Source organism: Electrona antarctica, assembly GCF_951216825.1.
Source record: "Electrona antarctica genome assembly, chromosome: 10".
NCBI lineage: Eukaryota > Metazoa > Chordata > Actinopteri > Myctophiformes > Myctophidae > Electrona > Electrona antarctica.
The window spans coordinates 23,769,179-23,793,039 of record NC_136791.1 but is presented as its reverse complement, the minus strand read 5'-3'; the positions used below and the strand labels follow the sequence as shown (position 1 = coordinate 23,793,039).

The 23,861-nt window shown below is 42.0% G+C and overlaps 2 protein-coding genes across 2 annotated transcripts; both read right to left on the bottom strand.

Annotated features, from left to right (window-relative positions):
• Positions 1 to 656: 656 nt before the first annotated feature.
• Positions 657 to 12,142, bottom strand: wnt8b (wingless-type MMTV integration site family, member 8b; the record flags this gene model as incomplete). The annotated part of the gene is made up of 6 exons (XM_079512132.1): positions 657 to 1,226; positions 2,545 to 2,687; positions 3,431 to 3,556; positions 7,072 to 7,210; positions 11,038 to 11,071; positions 12,072 to 12,142. 6 exons carry the CDS (start codon positions 12,140 to 12,142, stop codon positions 657 to 659), a joined length of 1,083 nt encoding a protein of 360 aa, XP_079368258.1.
• Positions 12,143 to 15,786: 3,644 nt separating this feature from the next.
• scdb (stearoyl-CoA desaturase b) lies at positions 15,787 to 23,861 on the bottom strand. The gene is made up of 6 exons (XM_079512995.1): positions 23,660 to 23,861; positions 22,887 to 23,164; positions 21,154 to 21,284; positions 20,421 to 20,626; positions 18,695 to 18,927; positions 15,787 to 17,779 (listed from the first exon to the last, which is right to left on the bottom strand). Exons 2-6 carry the CDS (start codon positions 23,146 to 23,148, stop codon positions 17,580 to 17,582), a joined length of 1,032 nt encoding a protein of 343 aa, XP_079369121.1. The 5' UTR covers positions 23,149 to 23,164; positions 23,660 to 23,861; the 3' UTR covers positions 15,787 to 17,579.

Genomic DNA, 23,861 nt, shown 5'->3' with positions numbered 1-23,861 from the left:
CCATTTTAACTATTCAAAGATGTTTTGCAAAATAGTAAAAAAAAAAGGCAAAGAAGTTTAGGAATGGAAGGGGTTTAGCGGTGACGAAAATGGAGCCCTTACACTCTCAAGAGTAAAAGATCTATAAGGGTTCATTTAATTACCAACTCTTATTTAGCTGGGGAGCACCTGGAACCCCCTCAAGGACCACTGGTGGTCCCCGGACCACTGGTTGAGAACCACTGCTAAACAGATATCAATGTACTCAAAAGTCATTTTAGAAATCAATTATGCCGATGATATTCAGGCTTCGCTATTAAGAAACCCATTTATTTTTTTACTGCATGAGAATAAATAAAATGTAGTGTGTAGAAATCCAAGTTTGATAAATATCCTTTTAAATGTTCAATGACTTTTTTCAAAATATTATTGTAACAAGTAAAAAAATATAGTTTTAAATATATTCAGACCGGTATTCTGAAAGATAACGAAAATCGTATACTCTATAATGTAGTGTTATGCACCACGCCCTGCCAGTACGCAAAACGGAGTCTAGTTAAGACAAATTTGAAAATGCATGTTTGTCCAAAACGCAAAAGATGGACAACAAGGCACTTGCCAAGGCACATGGTAGAAAAAGTGAAGTGGAATCTACATGCGGATGATGGTGGTATAGCTTAGTGCTTCTTCCTCAGTCTGAGGGTCTTCTTGCGGCTGCCAGAACTCTCGTTCCTTCCCTTCTGACCGCCTTTCTTCACACAGAAATACTTGGTCACCGTCTTGCTGCACTGCTCGCACTTCACCGCGCAGCACCAGTGGAACTTACAGTTGCAGCTCGACACCATCTCAGCCTTGCGCTCCTCCACCGCCAGCCCGCACTCCCCGCACAGCCGCTTGCAGCTGCGCTTCTCCCACTTGCTCAGGCTCTTGCCTTTCTTGAGGCACTCGCGGCCCTCCGTGCCGGGCAGGCCCAGTGTTCGGTTTTCCAGGCAGTAGTCGGGTGAGTCCTCCAGGTGGACCAGCTCCTTGCGGGAGATGAGACTGAAGGTCTCGGCGATGGCCCCCCGGCTGGCCGCGCTGTTCCCCGCCCCGCGGAGGAGGTCCACCTTCAGGGCCCGCTGGTACTTCTCCTTCAAGTAGTTGCCCACCTCCCGGAACTCTGGGAGCTGCAGCCAGCAGGTCTGTGTGGTGCAGCTTCCCGACACGCCGTGGCACTTACATGTCCGTTGCATGGTCCCCTTCACAGCCTGGAGGTGGGAGGAGGAACAGACAGGGGGGAAATATGGAAAGATTTGTTTCATTCTGGTATATTTGGCCGTTGGCAGTTTACAGCGTTTGAAGACCATCACATTTTGCAGAGAAAGGCCACGAGATGCTTTGTCCGTTGAGTGACGTGTTGTCAAATTCACTAATTGCATGCTCAGGGTGTTCCACTTAAAGCCTAAAAGGATGAATACGTTTAAAGACAGAAATATGGGGTTCAAGGTTTACATTCCTGAATTTGCCAGCTATTGTTGCGTCCATGTTGTTTCCTGACTTTGCCCAACACAAAACAGCTGTCAGTTGAAAAGGAGCGTTTCTTTTCGGCGAGGGGGTGAACTTTATGTCGAGATGAGGCTGAATCAAAGTTTCACATTGAGTACTATTGTCTCCCAGAAGAAAAAGGAGTATTTATTTAGCGTGTCCATTATCAACGTGTTTTCTACTGGGAGAAGACCCAATGGAGAGTCCCACTGAGTGGACAAATGTAAAAGGTTTTTTTCCCCCGTCTCTTTCTCTCCCCATACTTTCTGTTACAATGATGCTCCAGGTGCCATGGGGATCCTGGAGCCCAACAGGAGGGCACACAGGCTGGGTAAACAAAGAGCACTTCAGCTGCATGCCTGTGGTCCCCTCAGACTCCTCCAGGGCCAAACAAAGACCAACATAAATGTGGGATCCGTATTGTAAGAATAAAACTAAACACTTTATTTAAAAAAAGAAAGAAAAAGAAGAACACAGCATAATGCAGAACACCGTGCAATGTCTGGCTCCCCAGGAGCTCTAATTAAGCTCGCACCAGTGATCCTGAGATTCTCAAGTTGAAGTATTGTCGTAAAGGGCATTCATCGTCGGTAAATAGGCCCTTCTGGTACACCGAACACACTGTTGTTATTGCGGACGAGTGGCACCTCACTTATTGGGAGGTGAAAGGGACGCTTGGGTGGCACACTCAGTAATTCTGAGCAGGGGAAAAATGATTCAAAAGGTACTTTACATTGTGAATTCAGCCGGGGGTCCGAGAGAGAGACAGATTCGCAAATACTTGAACCACAAGAGACCTCATGGTCACTCCACTGGTAGAACCCGCTACAGATATGGATACTGTGATGTGGTTATGGATCAGCTCTAAAAATATTCTGAAATTCAGTACCGTCCGAGCTGGATTGCCAAACAGGCCTAGTCAGGGAGGCCCTTAATAAAATAGTGCCTGCATGTTGACTGTTTGCGTTGTGTGTGTGTGTGCGTGTGTGCAGTCCATAGACTGTAAAGGTGCATGCGTGCGTGTGCCCCTGAGCACGGTACCTTGCGTCCGGCTTCATTGTTGTGGAGATTCATGGCCGCCCGCGCGTCCTGCCCGGTCTCCAAAGCGTCCACAAACTGCTTGGAGATCACCTCGCCGAAGCCCACATTGTCACTGCAGCCTCCCCACAGCCACCCATGACCGCCTGGACGAGTGGAAAAGAATGAACCATAAACAAACATGAATATTTCTCCTGCATGAAGTAAGTAGTCATGAGGCGGATGCATCGAATCAACGTGTGAACATGTTCATACTCAAACCCAGAACTACAGATACTACGTACTCCTTGTCAAATATTACTCAACTTTAAGTGAAAGTTGCTCAGTCAAATTTGACTGAGCACTTTAACTACTATTATACTAATACTTACTATACTTACTTACTTACTTACTTACTTACTTACTTACTTACTTACTTACTTACTTACTTACTTACTTACTATATACTAATACTATACTAATACTAATACTTTAACTTGAGTTAAAGTAACCTATAGCTACTGTACTGAACTTTTAAAAAACACAAAGGGCTCCATTTTCGTCACCGCTAAACCCCTTATCCCTAAACGTCTTTGCCTTTTTTTTTACTATTTTGCAAAACATGGCAAAGAAGTTTAGGGATAAGGGGTTTAGCGGTGACGAAAATGTTGCCCATAGTGTTCAAAAGTACATGCTTTAGAAATAAATACTAGGCTATTCAACAGTACAAATCACAACGTCCATTTTCGTTTTAGATGACTTTTCAGATGACTAAAATACGACAAAAACTAAATGACATTGTATTCAAATACTACGACTAACACTACATCAACATGTGCTGTCAAAATCAACACTGAACGTAAGATATAAGCATCTTTAAAAACAACATGCGTGCTGTGGCTCTTCTCACCGCGCTGGCCGTTCCTGGTGTCATCACAGCCACAGTTGTCAAAGTCCCCCAGGCTGCAGTTCCTGGTGAGGGTGTACATCACCCCGGCTGAGCTGATGGCATGCACAAACGCCGTTTCCCGGTTTGCTGGAACACAGATACATAAACCTTTATTCAACCAGTAAAAAAAAATACACTGAGACTAGGTATTGTCTCTTTTGCAACGTTGTACACACTCACTGCATGGCCAAGCCCAAGAGGCAGGGGTTTTAAATCCATGCATTAAAATGGACAAAACTCCATCAAACAAACATGCCTGACTACTCACTTAAGCCCAAACCACACCAATGGGTCGAGATAGAACAAAACGGTTTTAGCGTTCGTCCCAGCGGTCCTGTTGCACGTTGGCGCAAGTCGACCCAAGTGATTCAATTAGTTCAATTCAATCGTTGCTTGCACCCACATGCGTCTACATGCATTTTTATGTCTAAACCACAGTGCTCCTTATATGGTAATTGGGACTGATGTAGCTAATTTATACACTGTAACGGTTGAGGAATATGTAATGACAAAGAACTGTCTCAAGTGGTCTTTATTACACCTATACGTGGATGTTATTTGACAGATGTGCTCGTGGCCAGATCTTCAAGCAACATAGAGATGAGAAAGCAGAACACAAGTATATTGTCTATGTTCAACCCACTTCAGACAGAGAGAGGGGGGGAGGGGAGAGGAGGTACAGATCAAGAGAGAGAGAGTGAGACAGGCAGAGAGGTGAGGGGGAGAAGAGAAGAGGAAGGAGAATGCAGGGAGGACCCCAACGCTATCTGTGCGGAAAGACCTTGACAAGTTTCCCAGAGTCAGGGAGAAAAACATTATAATTGCACAAATAATGATCAACCGTTACATGAGAGGAATAGTAAATCTTAGTGAATATAATTGGTTGAAGAAACGCACAGAACCAACACAAAGTAAGACAGGCCCTCGAATAGCCATCAAGTCAACATGACTTGAACTCAAGGGGCCCTGTGGGTGCTATTAACTATTATAACTATTTTACAACAACCAAATGAATATGCCTAGTACAATAAAGTATGTTTTGCATTTGGGGTATATGTAATGTATACATGTGTTACTATAAACTAAAAGGTATAGTAGTAAAGGACCATTTAGGATTGGTCATGGATAGGCCTACTTGTTGTAAGTGTGGGTAATTATTATTAAGTGCCTCATATTCCTACTTTCCATATGAAAATAGCACACACACAAAATGAATTACCGGTAGGCCTAATTTAGTTTTCTTTTTTCTTTTCTTTCTCTGAGGCTAAACAACAAAGTATTATGAGCCATATCTTTATGACACCCTCATCAACCCCGTAACTGTTACGGCGTAACACAATCCATTATCGTTTAGTCATGCCTCAAATCTACTGATATGCACTTGTTGTTCTCATGTAGTGCATAACTTTTTCATGAATTTGACCCCCATTTGAAAAGATTTTCTACCAGGAACCACCGTTTTCGAAACTATTCTTTTTTTTTGTGCCTTTATTGATAGTTACAGTGAAGACAGACAGGAAAGAGGGAGAGAGAGAAGGGGAGAGACACGCAGCAAAGGTCGTCATTAACGGGACTCGAACACGCAACACGCTGTCAGGCAAGAGCCTATATGTGGCATGTGCCTGGACCACTAGGACAGCGGGTGCCCTTTCGAAACAATTCTAAAATGTTTTGTTTTTTTGCAACCCCCCGAAGGACCCCCCTTTGAGGACCTGTGCCGTAATGAACACACAGGATCGGGACCTACAGTAACTGACTAGATCTGGGATCTTCATGTTGTCACAAGACTCCAACAGGAGAGTTTTCTCTGTAGATGTTGTGAACTGGATTAGTGTGTTTGTTTCTTACAGCCATCATGGCCACAGTGACTATCCCTGAAAAGACGAAGAATGATGTGAATCTACTCCTCGCTAAACAAACATCTCAGTCCTTAAGCCTTGCACTCCCCCCCCTTTGCCCTGGGGATGACACCGAATAAACAAACAGTAGTTTGAAATGTTTCCATGGTAGATATGTAGAGAAAGGCAAAGAAAGTGGTGCACAAGGAATAGTGACCATTTTGAACGTTTAGAAAATGAATTTGAAAGCCATTTTTGTTATATTCTTTCTGGGTTTTGCCTATAATGTCATGCCCAAACAAGTGGTTAATTGGATGATATAGCAGCCTACATAAAAATCACACTCGTGTGAAATGAGGGGCGCCTTTTATCATGACTAGAAGCTCGACCGGCCTCACTCTAGTCTAGCACAACAGTTTAAAATAAATAAATAATAATAATATTAAATAAATAAATACATAAATAAGGTGTAACGCAGAAACGTGTGGCCTGTACAATGATGTAGAATGATGACCTGTTTGATGACGTTGCGTAGCCGTAGAGTGGTCCTAATGGGGAAAAGAGGTGGCTGAAATGTGCCTGAATAATGCGTTTTATGTTAACTGTAGCCTACAATATGTGAAGACATTGAGGGCGGGATATTAAGCCTATAGAACCTTGGCAGAGTAGCCTACTTACGAATAGTCTGTGGAAGTGTGGAGGCAAGTGGAGTGCTGGTAAGCTCGGCCCTAGCAACCATGCAGACAGCACGTTGACCCTATTCTGATTCTGGTAGTGGGATGATCATGTATGATGATGAAGTCACAGGTGGCCCACACAGAGCCAGCTAATGATGCATTCATTAAAAGTTAAACAAGAAGGGGACTAAGAACATAACTAACTAGAAATGCACTCTGTCAAGGTGCCAACTTGACAGAGTTGGCACCTACCATATATACCATACATGGCCTACCAATTACAGTACTTACTTTTTATGTATGTGATGTATTGCCATGCTTTTGTTCTTGCTTAATGTAAGTCGCTCTGGATTAAGAGTGTCTGCTAAATGCCTAAATTGTAAATTGTCTTGCGCACACTGCTTGCGCAAGTAATAACGGCAAGTATACACAAATCATTATCACTCTTTGAACCTTCATCACCATTTCACTCCTGTGGAGTGAGGGGCGCTCCCTGCAGCTGCCACATGACGTCACTGCTTAAAGCAAACAAAAGTCCATAGACTTGGCTGCCACTTACGTCTGGAGTGGTGCTGTTTTTGCGTTTCTTTTTTTTTACAGTAAAATCCATAGACTTGGCTTGACGAAATTTCTGAAAGCCAGACTAAAACAATTAAAAATCACACCCGTGTGAAATTAGGGGCGCTCTTGTCATCGTTGCTACATACATAAGGTGGTCCCTTATTGGCCAAGTGTTCCCACCAACATGTGATTGGTGAGCCGTTTTGCTCGTTTACATATGACATAGGTTTCCCTTCAATGTCAATGGCGTTTAATGTTTTGATCTTTAATTTACGTCATAATTTGCGGAATTATCAGCTCTTATCATCATACATTATCATGAATCATCTCATACTGGCCATTGGCCAATCAATTACTTGTTTTGAGGAATAGGCCTAATAACTTAAATGAGTGCATCTGGATTCTTTTTCTGTGCATCCTACAGTGTTTTCTTCCATCTTTAGCTCCTCGCTGCTGTTTTGAACTGCTCTCGCATTTAAAAATCTGAAGAAAAAAGAATGACTTAGTCAAGTGAAGAGTCTCTCACCGCTGCGCAGGCTGCTGTGTGTGGACAGCTGCAGGGCTCTCTCTGGGCAGTTCCATCGATCCCATGCGAACTGGTGCTTGCATTCTTCTATGCCGCTCTGCGCCCCCGCTGCCACGCTGCTGGAGTAGATCAGGTACGCCTGGCGCCGGCGCCACAGAGGAGGAAGGTGTTTAGATCAGTGCTGCCTGCCTTTAAACAGCCCAATTACACTAACACAGTATATACTGTATCAAGCTGATACAAAAAAGGCTTTAGAGTGTTTCAAATGTTCTAAAAAAAAATAATGCCCTGCTTGATCATACTACAGTGTACAAAAGCATCAAAAGTGGCAGATCTGTAAAGTGTAGATCTGCTACTTTTGCTATTTCAGAATTTGAGTCCTGTAAAAGTAATGGTTTTGGATATGTGAGGTTTCCACCCGACACTGCCGACAGAGACAATATACAGTAATATAGTGAAATTGCACTAATTGTATATACAATTTACAATTTACAATTTAGGCATTTAGCAGACGCTCTTAATCCAGAGCGACTTACATTAAGTAATAACAAAAGCATGGCATACATCACATATATAACTACTACTAGAGGTTCTAGTAGGCCTAACCTAAAGGCCTGCACATCTATACACTATTATTCATCAAAGACAAACCCCTCGGTTTTGTCTTACGTGTACAATGAATAAATAAAATCACACCTGTGTGAATTGAGGGGCACTCTTATCATTATGCATCATCATACATCATCTCATGAACAACTGAATTTTGTGATTGGTTGGTTAAATTGACCATATTTGGCGGACATTTGACCTAATTTCTCCTTTCATTGTCAATGGCAAATATTGAGACGTGTGGGAACAAAAACACCACACCCGTGTGAAGTGAGGGGCGCTCTTATCATCGTACATCATCCATTCAACATGGACTCACTCCCCACCTTCAAATCCCACCTCAAAACTCACCTATTCAGACAAGCCTATGCTCACCTTGAGTAAGGGTCTGCTGCAGGCCTTTGTGTTTATTTTAAACTTGCTTTATTATATTGTATTTCTTTTCTGTTTTGTTAGGCGACCTTGGGTGACCTGAAAGGCGCTATATAAATAAAATGTATTATTATTATTATTATTATTCATTGTCAATGGGAATGTAGTCTTTGTGTAGGACAATAATATCCGATTTGCTCGTCCACATATGACGTAAATTCTCCATTCATTGTCAATGGGAATTTAATGTTTGTGTAAGTTGAAAATCTACACTATATATGAATATAGGAGGGGCTAGCGCCCCTCAAAAAGAGTGGTCTGTAGACAATCACAGCCTGGAATTCAGCCAACACAGTGCTGATATCCACGGGCCCGGACACGGGCCCGGTTCCTAACTATCAACCATTTTGCTGGGAACCTCCTGGAATGCCCTAATTGCGAGAGCAGTTCAAAACAGCAGCGAGGAGCTAAAGATGGAAGAAAACACTGTAGGATGCGCAGGAAAAGAATCCAGATGCACTCATTTAAGTTATTGGGCCTATTCCTCAAAACAAGTAAACACGGTTTGTGGTCAACAGAAAATATGTCACTCACCACATCTCTCTGCCCATATATGACCATGCACGGGTGACCAGGTAAATGCCATCACTAATTATAAGCGTCCCAGCTACGGAGAACCTAATGCCAGAGCCAGTTACACTAAGAAAGATCACACCCGTGTGAAGTGAGGGGCGCTCTTATCAGCATACATCATCTAATTCTGGCCAATCACAATTTGCGTCCTCACTTTTCCGTCTTCACTTTTCTGTCCTCACTTTTTAATCCTCAATACGCACTTTGCTCAGCTAATCAAATCATTGCTATGGTGTGCTCAGCCAATCAAATCATCGCTATGGGTTACACACAAACAGACAAAGCAGGGGCTAGCGCCCCTCAACAAGTGAATTCATGAATCATGAGTTTCAAATGTAGTCTTCAATTTGTCTGAACAGTCTGATTGGTGTAGAACTAATACATTTGTTTGCAACACCTGTTGGTCCCCGACTCACTACATTTGAAAAGCATGAATATACTTTGAATTGAATAATAGAAATAAAAAAAACACACAAAAGTCACATATAGCTCCTACATCCTGGCCCCTATAATTCGTCTTTAGGACAAAAACATAAAAAATTTCCTTAGCTTAATACAAAATATTTTCCACCCTCGCAGTGTGTGACAGGTGTCAATGTCAAAGTCTATGAAGGTCAAAGGTCAGCTGGACATGCTGCTCCCTGTAGAAGGCAAGCCTCGGTGGTATAGGCCTTTCTTTCCACAGCAGCTTCCTTTTACAATATGCCTGTCTTTATAAGTCTAGTGTAATGTATTCAAATTGTATGAATGAACACATGGCACTCAATGTACAGTACACACACATTTGCACTCCAAGGACTACAATGCTACATGGTTTTGTCAGTCAGTCAGTCAGTCAGTCAGTCAGTAAGTCAGTCAGTCAGTCAGTCAATCAATGTTAGTTTTTTCCTTTTACAAAAGTGCCATAAAGTTCATCCAGTACCTATGCTATCTCAAGTCCCTGCAAGTTGATTTTCATACCGCACTGAAATGAATGGAACCGAGTGGTTTCATTGAAAACAAACAAACTACGTGTTGTGAATTTAGTTGACCCTTATGAGTTGCACACAGAACAAGATGACACTGCAGGCCAGGCAGTATCACACAACAAGTTCTGAAGTTTATTACACAAGATTTATTGGACACATGACGTGACCAGAAGATATGAGACAACCACAGAATGAGTAGGAACAGAACATGCATCTGGTATCGTTGAGCACAGACGTCAGTCTATCTGATAAATGAGTTGATTGCCATGGCATCTAATGTATCAGTATGTGCGATGAGAGAGATTCAACGCATGTACAATTGTACGTACTGGGTCGGTCAGATAAAGGTCAAGTCCCCTAATCATAACACTACGGAATTCTTTGGGAATTGGTTGGTAGTATAATGTCAAGTATAACTTGAGTCGTAGTCAATGGCATAAACATGCGATACCACCAGTATGGCCCTAGCTCTCTCTCTCTCCCCGTTTGGCATTCGTTGGCCCTGTCATTTGGGCTCTTCTTCAGACTGTGTGAACGACGACACAAACTAATACGTCTCAAGTGTACTGTTGGGGGGGAGATGGAGGCCGGAGTACCACCTCTTTCACAGGGGGCTGCTTCCCCTAATGATGACCACCCACTACAGCCACGTCTACCCCTCTATCGCCTCTCATGGCTCTTTACACACTCCATCTCGGAGACACGCAGAGCCTGACGGAGGTCAAGTGTGTGAGAGGCACAAGGGGAATCACAAAGGACCAAGAATATCATTGATATATCATTAACGCCATTGTGGCCAGTGGTGGACAAACTAAGTACTCAACCCCTAGTACTTGAGTCAAAATACAGATACTCCTGGTCATGTTACTCTACCACAAGTTGAAAGTTACTCGGCACAAAATGCCTTCTAAATCAGCAGTTCTCACACTTAAGTGTCGAAAATAGCGGATGTACAAGGTCGCAGTGTGGCACAAAGTTGCGCGTTGCTGTTTAGCCTATCTGCTATTTTTGAATAGCCAAAGTAAAATTCTAAAATGATACAGATGCTTTCCCGGTTTTAATGGGTTAAGTATCCAAAGGTGCATGCTTTTAGAAATGCCTAGATAGATAGTATTCAAAAGCACAAATTACAAAGTAATTTTTCTGCGCGGTGAGCTTGTAAGACAATTGAATTTTGTATGTCCGTGCGCATAATGGGGTCCGCGGCCAAATGCATACCAATTTGGGGGTGCTTAATTGTCTCGACAGGATTTTATTTATTTATTTATTTTTTAGAAAAGAACCACTGTGTTATACAGGACACCCGTATAGGAAAGTTGTTCTTGCGCTCTTTTTGGGGAAGGGTTGTAGAAGGGGATAAAAGATCAAAAGAATGCTGGCTTACCTTGGGTCCAGTCATCAAGAAATTATTCACTGACCTGGAAAAGGAGACAGCTTATTAAGTCAGGAAATGAAGTGTCCCTTCACAGGACTGAGGAATGCCCCTGTCTGCTTGCGCCCCAACATCTCTCATTAGTGCACTTAATAACAATTTAACTTTGTGTCATCACTGTGGACATCTAAAACCATAAGGAAAACTTAAATGACCACAGCTAGAGGCCAAGTGCAGAGTCAAACTATGCTTTCATGTGATTTAAAATATGGGTTTCGATTCTTTCGAATGCAAATAAAAAAGAACACAACATGCATTCTAACTAAAATACACCCAAATAATTGGATAGATATTTAGACAGACAGATCAATCCTGCAGGAGAAATTCAGTTGTCACAGCATGGCCCATGGCCGCAGTAAGCTAAGCTTCAAGAAGTCAACAGATAGTAATAATTGCATATCAGCAATACAATAATAGCATAATTAACAACAGCAAGTTACTAATATTATGTAATAATTTGTTTTGTATTAGAAAATAATAAAACTTAATAAAACAACATGTACAATATATAATAATATAGATATTATATAGCTTGACTCTTACTCTTACATGTGCCTTACTTACCTGTGTATCACTCTCCCTGCTGCTATGACACCTGCATTTCCCCACAGGGATTTGATTTCATCTTATAGGCTAACAAGCATTTCCCAGGAAGACGCTGTATAATATTTTATTACAGTTCAATTGTTAGTTTTCTCCATAACAACTCATCCTATCCTATCCTAAGTACTACGAGGTCAAAATTAAGTCATATTGGGCTGTTGCCATACTTTGTGTAATATTAAAATGATAACTAAATAAGGGGGGAAATAGTAGGGTCCATGCAACAATTTTAAAAGGAGAATAATTTAGGTCTATATAACTCCTTTCACTTATTTTCTACATCCCAGTTTATTCTAAATTTACCATTGCCGTGAAATGCACTGGGGCTGGGGGGGTGGGATAAAACATGTTATAGGCTAAGGATTTAAAATGCGAAAACTTACCAGCTACAACAACACCTCATGTGCGTCAACAGAATGAAAACGTAATAGAAAGTCTCCACGTGAAGGAACATCCTGACAGGTAGATGGATGGAATGAATGAATGAATGGCTGGCAGCAACTCTATCCTCGCAGACTGACGGTCGACAGGACACTGAGCTATACCTACATATGAAACCTCACCCAGGGCTATACCCAAAGAGTCTGAACCCTCATTCGAGGAGAAGAGAAAGGGGGGGCTTCTGAAATGGACCCCATTCTCGTCCCCAACAAGAGATTATCTGCTTAATTAAAGATTTTCCCCCCTTCCGACTCTCTCGGCCAATCAGAACTATTGCACCGAGGAGGGACTGAAGTGATCAAAGAGGGCACCCTGGGCCTTGAGCCGCGGCCGGTGGAACCGGTGGCCTTTCCTCCTCCGAGGAGCAAAGGAAGATCCGCTTAATCCTTATGTGAAACTGTAACACTGATCTCTTTGCATTTTCAAGCCGCTGAAAAGTTTATTTAGGTAATACATTATACTCTTCATGTTGAAAGACGTGTTAACTGATTGCTTGGGGATTAGTAGTACAAGTTTGTTCCTTCCTGGATCATGATTTGTTGTTTTGATTAGGCAACAAAAAGGACACATAGAGCAGTGGCTCTCGAAGATTTTCACGTCAAGAACCTGAAGGGTTTGCCACGCATTGTGACCTTATAGATTGGCTATTTTCAAATAGACGAACCCCCTAAAGGACCTCCGAGGGTCCCCGGGCCCCACTTTGAGAACCACTCAAAGTTTTAGAGGGAATTAACATTGGGTTAAAGGTAAAGCAAATGTGTGATTCAATTCATGTTACCATCCTCTAAAAGATTACACTTAAATTAATTAAATCTTTGAGTATGTTGTCTAATAACTAATACGCATTGCACTAGGCTAATCCGAGGCCACATCCATCTAACTTTTGTTGGTACTAAACATTTCTGGTGTGAAACTGCAGGGCTGTCACCCTTTCACTGCATCTCAAACCAAGGGAAATGGCTTCCACCATAACTCATTTCAAAGTGACTCTGATCTGATACTGAAATCTGGCCATAATGAGACAATTATCAGTTAATAGTTAACAATTTACAGTTTAATCAAATGATTGATTTTGCGAAACGTTTTATGGCAATGCAGTGTTTTCTACTTCAACTACATAAAAGTCAATATGAATGAATATGATGAATAAAAGTAAATGCACTCAATCTAATATAACCCTCATCAGAAAACTGATTTGACTAGATTGACAGCTAATGATTGATCAGATTATTGGGTGTTTGCATCACTAAGTCAGATGGGTCCCTACCTCACTTTGGTTTTAGGTTTATTACTAAATAACCCTGTGACCTCTAGGTGCCTTTCCTTTGGAATCCGTGCATCTTCTCGTGTGCAAATTAGGATTAGGGTGATTAAGGAGGCTTCCTTGAAGGATGTTTTTGGATTAAGGAAACACCAAGAGGAATGACAAAGAGGAATGACAAATAGCCTAGAGGTTAGCTAAATTTGTAAAATATTCAGTCAAAACAGTCTAAATCATGCAATATAGCATAAGCTACGTTTGCATCATGCAAGAAAGTCATTGCAAAAAGTTACACAAATCAATTTGCTGACTGATGAATACTTATATTCTTATTTTTGATATACTAGGTTGGCTAGTATTCCCTTCCGATAGCTGATTTGCTGGTTTGTACCTAACGCAATATAATTAGGTTTCTAATAATGTTTAAAATGTTATATGTCATTATGTATATGTTGTATGTGTATAAGTATTATTATACAACCATGACAAAATACATTTCATTATCTTTAGCTTCACATTATAGGAAAAAAGCTTTCATTCAGTTTAGTTATTTTCATTCTCATAATATATTATACATCTATGCACGCGCGCACACACACACACACACACACACACACACACACACACACACACACACACACACACACACACACACACAATATAGATATAATTATGAATTATATACACCGACATAACAATGTCAGCAGTGTGTTAAAGCTTCATATTTCACAACAGGCGAGACATGAGAGTGGCAGCAGGATGTGGCTTCTTCAGTAGAAGAAGCAACACCAGACCACAAGTGCGTGACAGTGTGGTGGAAAGTAACCAAGTACATTTACTCAAGTACTTTACTAAAATACTAATATAATTGGTACTTTTATTATTATTAAGTATGTCCATTTTTCAATACTTTATACTTCTACGCCACTGTACACCTCGGAGGCAAACAATAACACAACAGCTATTTTCGAAAGGTTTTGACACATTTTGAATAAATTGCAAAATGGGACATTCTGTATTATTTAGCTTTTGGCATGTGCTTTAAGTGTATTTTGATGCCAATACTTTTGTGCTTTTACTCAAACATTTTAACAGAGTACTTTTTGCTTTTAAGATAATTTCTACATTAGTGGTTCCAGCACTGAGGGGTGTGTGTGTGTGTGTGACCACAGTGGGTTGTGACATGCCTTGGAGAGGATGGTCTGACAGTCAGCAGCCAATGGTGAGAAGGCTGAATGATGTCACCCCTGGGTTCTACAGAGATCCATTTGTCCCGACAGCGATGTGGTGCGACTGCAAAGCTTAGTGTCGATTTTGACAGCAATTTTTTTATTTAGTCCATTTAGAAATCAGTCTTTTGAATACAATTAATTTAGTTTGTCATGTTTCAGTCATCTGAAATGTTTGAGTTAGTCTAGTTTTAGCCAATTAAATATCATAAGATTTTAGTCGACATCTAGTTGATTTTGTTGACTAAAAAAATATTCCTGCAGGCCTGCAGTATTCCTGCAGGCCTTGATTTTACACTTGGTCGCATGCTGAAAACAGCCGATTCACAAGCTCACGTGTCACAGCACATAAAATGACTTGTTCTACTGGACCACTAGTCCAACATTTTAGTCTATATTTTATTTGTTGATGAAATTGTCACTAGCCTATGTTTAGTCTTATAATCTAGTTTGTCAGTGAAAAAAATAAAATAAACACTGCGCAGTGGATGCTAGTTTGGCATCTAAATGGCACATCTTTCCACATTTACAAAGATCTACCAAGGATGCATAATAATTCATAACTAACCCAGTATTAAAAAAAAGAAAAAAGATTCACCAGTAGATGGTGCAAGGGGGAGACATGCTCAGATTGTGGATAAGATAAGGACAAACAATGCAACTGTTGATGCCTGTGGGCATTGCATAGCACGGAGCCGTTTTACGGCATTGTGTAATGTGTATGATAACGGCAGCTCTGCATGCCAAGAACATGAGCCTGCCTTCAGGGTGTGCATTCCTGAGATAAATAAGATCAAAGACAAACCTCTCTAGGTCAAGGGACAGTCACGTCATGAATAAACCTTCACCTAGAGAAATTGGTTGTCTTGATGCCGTCATGCTAATCAAGTTGTGTGCTAAAGTCATGCTAACATGTACCGACGGATCAAAGACAAGCCAAGGAAGTAAGGAACATGCCGAGTTATTTTTTAGATTCCAAAACAAATTGACTAAAGCATTACAAATGTAATGCCATTATAAAAGCCATGTATAGTAAACACAATTAGACATACATACGCATAAAGTTCAACTAAGGCAATGTACAAAAATGGAATCAGAATCCATTTTTTATTCAGTTTAGGAATAGAGTATATTAGAGAAATGCCAACAAATGACAGCAAAACATACTTTCCTACAAATAGAAAATTTGGTTTATTCACGGAACATACAGTGGGTAAAACATTCCTTGAAAAGAAAATGTGCCAGTTTTTTTTTTTTTTTTTAAGGCATTCAAACTTCAAGAAGTTAACACTGTAAAAAGTAATTGCACTGAAAAAGAGAGCAAGTGTGACAAATATTACAATGTCATTAATGAGATATACCAACAAGTTTGGATCATTCCCCCCCCCCCCCCCCCCAGAGAAAAATATCTACCAACTTTATGCAAAAAAAGTAAATTCGTCACAATTCTACGTGTGATCTCTGATCCCATTCAGTATGTTATGAGGGCCATCAGTTATTCTCCTTTCTTCCATACAGTAAAGACAGCAACAACAAACAGCCATGTTCTATGCTCTGTGTCCATGCCCCCCCCCCCCCCCCCCCGACCCACATCCTTTCACAGGATGTCCATTCTTAAACCCTGAAAGTCAGAATTTGCACTTTGATATCCGACGGACACGCAAGTGGAAAAAGTTAATTACCCTCATAAGGCATTTTGGCAAAGAGTCCTGGCTAACGTTGCGATTATTTACCATAAGACAACACCCACGGTAAATGCACCTGCTATAAATGTCTCGATGGCCTTATCTCGAGGGAGAGGGAAAACAAGAGAGCCAACCACACCCATCTCCTTTTCAAACTGCAAGTAAGAAAATACAAAAGCAAATCTTTCCTTTCTTCCCCCCCCCCCCGCCCGCCCCATCGAGGCCGAGGAGTCCCGTTGGTTTCCGTGTTTTCAGTGCAGAGGTGAAAGAGGGTGGATGAATACCCGGCACTTCAGATTATTATTTAGCTGAAGTCACAGGAGAAATCTCACTACACTCGAACAGAGGTGTAAAAATTGTGTTAAAAAAATAAACACAAATTACAAGATTCCAGAGAACGTGATCTCTCTGGCCAAGGTGTTGCTTAACGAGTGTCTTCTTCCCTAGAGGTCGACTACCATGTAGTCACTAGTCATCATCGCTAAAATATACGTGCAGCAGGTCTGCAGTCACCAAGTGTTGTCTGGTATTATGATCAATGGTGTGACAGCTCAACGGTAGACTGGCTGTCTGGATGTTGTTGGCTGTCAAAAAAAAAAAAAAAAAAAGGCAGTGCAGCTTTGTGGTTTAACAAGACCGCTTCTAACAAAGATTATAAAGAAAACCTAAGGAATAAATATCAGGATCATCTCCACCAAAGCGCTACTAATATCATTTGACACGTTAGAGCAAAAAAAAAAAAAGCCGGCCTAATTGAACAGACACGTTGATTAAATCTCACCCGTGTCACAATACAAAAAACCTCACCACTACTAACATTTTCTCTAATCAAAGTGCCAATGGGGATTGATGAATAAATAGCACATGAATAAATAGGTTAATATTTCTAATCGCTCGTTGACACACAGGCCACAGGCTATTTGGTTGGCATGTTCTGCTGGTTTTCATACTAGGGCCTGTTGGATGTTATGGCAGGTAATATGAAGCTGTGCTTACTTGCTCGGCCAGGTTACTGACTGAGACGAATGGTCGGTGAAGTAGTTTCAAAACATAAACACACTTTGTGGAAAAAAAAGGCCTAAAGACCGTTTGGAGCCAATATTAGTCCAAGAACAGGTTTTCAACTCACGAAAGAAAAAGGAGAAGATATGAGCCATGATGACCGCCACCGCGCCACCACTGCCTTACCAAACTGCTGCGATTGCAATTTCTTGTTGCTACGTTCTTTCTTGGTTTGACCGGTCGGTATCTTTTAGTCCGTGGCTTCCGAGTAGCTCAGCCGCTTTTGTGGCTCCCGTCGCCCGTCCTCTTCACCCGGGACATGACCAGCTCCTTGGAAACCTTTTTCCGGTCGGTCGCCAGACCCAGGAAGAACATGAGATCAATAAAGACAGCGGTGATATTCAGCTTGTAACCGAACTCGCTGGTGGCATAGTCATAGGGGAATGTATGGTGGTAGTTGTGGAAGCCTTCCCCTGCAAGTAAAAACAAACAAAGATGGATATTAATTTTTCTGGAAGTTGTATTTTTTACGCACACAGAGGAATTACAATTTAGGCATTTGGCAGACGCTCTTAATCCAGAGCGATGTACAGTAAGCAAGAACAAAAACATGGTAATGCATCATATTACATAAAATGTCATCATGAATCATACGTAAGCTAAGAACAGCGGGATATCTATATAATGAAACTAAGTGTATATACTATAGAGTGCCATGTCTACAAAAAAAATTACATAAGTTGAGCCTTTGCATATGCCTGGTCATCGAGGCTAGGGCAAGTGCTATGGGCTAAGATGGAGGAATCGGCAACCATTTGAGAGAAATACTTAATTGATCTTTTTTTTTTTTAAACATTTCTTCATAAGTGCATGTGGTTGGATAATTTGGTTCTTGGAGAGCTTATTGAAATAGAAAATGGCACACATAATTGCACACATAATTTCAAAGCAGACTGTTCTGTGTTCATACTAAAACCAGGATCTCCAGCACAAAGTAAACATTAGCCACTGGATTAGCAAGTTCCGCTCCACTATGAATGACAGGACACTGCTTCAGCTTTGTACAGAGTCCCGTCCACTGGACACGGCAATTATTCATCAATATTAAATATTTAAAAGGAAACAACTATAAACCTGGAATCCCTATTTTGGGCATGTCATGTCATTATAGGCAAAAACATAACTGTGAAACTGAAAATAGCCCATTACACAATACATTGCGAGTCACAACACGTTCTGAGCTTATATATCGTCTATTTCCGCCACACACGTATAAAAATAGGGCTCACATTAAGTTTAAATCTTCACAAGCAAGTCTTGGCATACAGTTCTGCCAACAATAACCTTTAATAAAGAGGTTTCTTCTAACAAAACATGTCCCTCCTTACCCGCAGCGCTGAACGCAACAAAGGCGTTCTCCCTGGGGTTGATGGTTGTGTCGTAAGGCCGGTTTCCCCACATGTGAGCGGCGCTGTTGACCAACCAGGTGGCGTTGAGGACCATGCAGTACCTCAGGATACAGGGGACAAAGTAGGCTACCGCCAGGGACTCACCCCAGAAGTACCAGGGCACCACCGTGGGCACCCCGAAACATATGAGGAGCACAGAGAGTTTGTAGTGGCTGAGGAGAGAAAAAAAATACAATTTAGGCATTCATCCAAAGCGAGTTACAGTAGGCAAGGCCAACACACAGTAATACATCAAATACATAGTCATCAAGGATCATAACTAAGTAAGCTAAGAACCCAGCAACAAGTCTAATAGTAGAATATCTGTACAATGAGTCTACACAATATGGCATCTAAATTACATACGTTTAGCCGCTGCATACTCCTGCAAGGTTATCAAGGGTACTAGTGCAAGGTATTTGTATTAGTTATCAGATTTAGCGCAGGTAAGAATTTCGGCAATGCATGTCTGTATCTCCCGGACGATCAGGACTTTTGTAACGTCATATTTTGTCGTCATGCGCATCCAAAAATATTTATTTCTTCTTCCCACCAAGAGCTGACCATTGGTCTAGACTCCACACGCTGGATTACCATACCTTACATTAGTACTTCCCTTTTAACGATGTGGCTTTACCCATGTGAATTATGAGGATTTTTACCTTCCTTGGTGCACACACACTGGTCTAGTCTAGTGGCTGCTTTGTTTTTTAAATCTCGCGTCAAGGCAGCACATTTATGGAAAAACACTTGCAGATGATGATAATGTTCCAAACATCATGTAGATACCAGCTACTACATACTGTGTATACAGTATGTATATTGAGAAAGCCCGGAGGGGCGAAACATTGTTGTATTTAGGTTGAAATAATAAAAGGACGGGGAGCAGAAATATATCGTGTGCGGACTGGGAGTGAAGTCTTAAGTACTAAAAACTAAATGTTTAACATACTGTAAGCTTTAAAAAGTTAAATTAGTTCATTTTATGTGTTAAACTAGACCCTCTGATAAAACTGATGTTGGGTGTCGACAAGCCCCATTTCACTGAGAATAGCAATGCAGACTGCTTTGGACTGCATCCAAAGGAAAAGACCTGTTGACAAAACAGCCAATGACTGTTCACTGTCTGAGCATGGTGTGATGTGCTGCCTGGCACAGAAGGCAGGCCTTATCAGTGGATCTGTGACCTAGACAACAACTTCCTGGCCAGTGCAGATACATCTGTCAACATGTGCCACAGAATAGTTGAAAGTTGAACCCATTGTGCAATATGGCACATTTAAAAAAATAAAAAAAATAAATTGGGTTGATTAAATATTCATGTAAATCATCGAATTGTTCATTTGTAATGGGATGAGACCAGAGCCGTTAAGGGCTTTGAAAAGAATAACCAGACTCGTTACGGGTTCAGGTTTAATGTAACGTCTCTCCAGCCTCCTGGGAACCGTTCATGGAGAATGAACTCAAATGTCCCTTTTCTGGGCATGTCAAAATAGGCGTGTGTATTTACAAGTTCCTTGTAGATACACACACGTAAAGCTTGTAGGTTGGGTATTTTTGGCGAAGAGATTTCTGTGTGTGTGTGTGATGAAGCCTAAGTATAGAACCCCAGGAGACCTTGGTCAACAAAGTATATAGGGTTTAAAACAGATGCTCCTTTGCTCACTTTTTTTGAAACATGACCACTTCGTCATTCTTAAGGTCTGTCATCTCCAGCTTGCGGCCTTTCTCGATGACGTCGGGATGCTTGCGGACCAGCAGCCAGCCCACGTGAGCGAAGAAGAAACCCCGTACGGCATTATGGGGGTCCGCGTCCGTCTCTGAGAACTTGTGGTGTACACGGTGGTCCCTGGCCCACTCGTAGATGTCATTCTACACACACACACACACACACACACACACACACACACACACACACACACACACACACACACACACACACACACACACACACACACACACACACACACACACACACACACACACACACACACACACACACACACACACACACACACACACACACACACACACACACACACACACACACACACACACACACACACACACACACACACGAGGATTACATAACACATAATATATGGCCATTGTAATGTACAAAAGCAGATTCTGACCACTAGATTAAGCAAGCGAAAGGATTAAATGTACATCACTCAGATTAAATGGCTTCTTTGAAATCATAATTTGCACATTTGCTTATGCCAATAGTGCTAGCACTGTTGGCATAATTTTAATCAAACAATATTACGACTGCCGACTGGTCTCAAATTCCTGATAGACTTGCGCATAGATTTCTGCAAAGGGACAAAAATAAGTAACACATGTCCCTTTCTTTATCACTCTGAAGAATGGGACACTTGTTTTTCATGTCTCTATACCTGGAAGGCCATGGAGTTGGCAAGAGCCAGGATAACTTTCAGAGGTTTGGAAGCTTTGTAGGATCGGTGGCTCCAGAGCCTGTGTGCACCGGCAGTGATGCCCAGAGCACTGATGAGGAAGCACGCAGCAGCTGTAAAAAGAGAGCGAGAGGAAAGGACTTAGACACAGTTACAGACGAGCAGGGAAACCCCCTGTAACAAGATGCTGCACACATATCACACACACACACTCCATTACTAACATACCATAGTTAATGGAAATGTTTTACACCAATTTAAAACACACACAAACACACACACACGCACACACACACACAGTGAAAATATATGCACCTATTTGTCAAAGAAAGAGCATATTTAGAAGCTCACAACGCTGCCATTTTAAACAATTTCCCCTATAGACGAAGCCTTTATGTTGCGTTCACACGGGCAGACTAAACGATGCAGTCTACCATTCATTGACAAAGGACGCCAGCGACAGGACATTGTAGCTGCTCCAAATCAACTCACAACACATCTTTGCATCGTTTCATCTGCCCGTGTGAACGCACCATTACACCTCAGCACTGATTAGTTACACCTGGCAGTGAGGGCATTGCTCCATGGATGAGTCTATAATGGGGTGGCAGTGGCTGGCTAAGGAGGTAAAGTGGCCGCTTGGGAATCGGAAGGTTCCCGGTTCGATCTCCCGGGTCCCCCTGTGTTACTGTCAAAAGTGTCCTCGAGCAAGGTACTGACTGAACCCCTAAAATGCTCCCGATGAGCAGGTGGGACTTGGTTCCTTGCATGTTTCCTCTGCCGTGGTGTGCGTGTTGTGTGAATGCAAAGCACATTCTAAAGCGCCAATGAGAAATAATGACATTCCCCATGTGCTCCAGGTCAAAAAGTGGCTAATCTAACACCCAAGGACATGGCTGTGTGCAGGTTGTATCCACTGGACCGAGTGTTGGGGGGAGTTGTTTACGAACAGAGATATGTTCCAGTGGGAAGAGAGATGTACGTCTACTCTCTCACAACTTGTTCTAAAAAGTGCTGAATGTGTTTCTATGTTGCCGAGCCCACAGCGCTGCCAAGGATGTGAGAACCGGGGGCAAAGGACGTTCTGTTTGCAGTCCCATGCAGCTCACAATGGGATGTCTATTGGAATGGTGATTGTGCTTTGTCTGCCCCAGTGAAATAATATGCAGTTCAGCATTGCAAAGAGAGGGGGGAATTATGCAAGTGCGCCACAATAGAAACAAAGTTGAGACTGTTTAAGTAATTCAAGTCATGCTCCCAACAGTCTAACTATATTCACTGGGTTGAAATTCAAATTATTCTGAAAGTTTGGCATCTGCTAGTTTTGTTTTTTTGCACTCATCCCAGCTAACTTAGGCTATCACATGAATTACATCTCAAATAGTTCAAGTCATCTGACTTAGTTCCTCTCCTCTCGTGGGTAGACTCAAAATCTGTATATGCCCGTTTGCACTGAACAAGTGAACAATCCCAGTACTAGTGGCCCATATTCAAACACGATTCCGAACGCCAGCATGTCTGCACCTACTTTGCAATCATCACACTAGATCAGCACATTCTGTTCTTCTGTGTGTGTTTTTTTCCCTGGGCTGCCCAGCAGCGATGCAAAGGGAGTTGTCAGAGTGAAAGAGGGGGGGAAAACCCAATAAAATACAGCGTAGGTTCTTCAGGCTTACTTTGGGTTCAGTTTTTATAGGAATTACTTTTTAACTTACTCCAGGCAAGGGTTAACAGCTTTGCGGAAGGGACCCACGTCACTCCATAGAGCGCCGCACTGTGCAAGATGGACATCAGGATGATATTCCTCCACACCAGCCTCATCGGCGGCTTGGGCCCTAGCTTCTCCTTATAAGTGTCGTCAAAAACATCGTCGCGAGCCGTGGATGTTGAATTTGTCATCATGGTGTTGTCTCCATTCTGCTGTTTGTGTGACTGCTGCTTGTTGGCGTTGTGGTCCCTGGTCTCAGTTTCCGTCATTTTTAAAGAGAAGATTCTGGTGGCGCAGCAGCACAGAAAAAGATATTGTTTAATCAGACAAATGAAAGACAAAATATATCAATGCATTAGCGCGTGTAATCATGCACGGCGTAAATTAAAAATAAAAAAACGCCCCAAAAGTTCAAGTTCGACAGCTGGAATTATAGTTGCAGCCAGCAACGGTTCCTTTTTTTAATTATGTTGCCCTCGGGCTGTACAGTGTAACGCTACGTTAAACAAAACCGTTGCTTTAAAAAAAAAACTCGAGTCAAAACCAAAACCAGGCCCACCTAAAAAGATCCGATCTCCAAGCTCACTGTGCCTCGGGTAAGCGACGCGGTGTGAGCTTGGAGATCGGCGCAACTATAGCTAGCATTACACAACTTGGTTGGGGGAAGGAAAAAAAAGAGGAAGGGAGGGTTCGGCTGCCATACGACACATACGGTTAAATAATACAACATACATGCGGTCGCTACAAAGACACATATGTACATGAAAAGCAGAGACTCACCGTCTTTTACGCGTCGATTCAACCCGGCTTTCAGACGATTACGCACAGCGTTAAGAGTCCAAAGCAACCCCGTCCGTGTGACAGTCGGTGATAATGAATGGAAGATGTTTGTTTTTTTTAATGCAACGCTCGTGATGTTGAGCTCGAGTCCCACTCCCCGGCTGACTGGCTGGCTGGCTTTGGCTGGTAGTTAGGTTTAGGT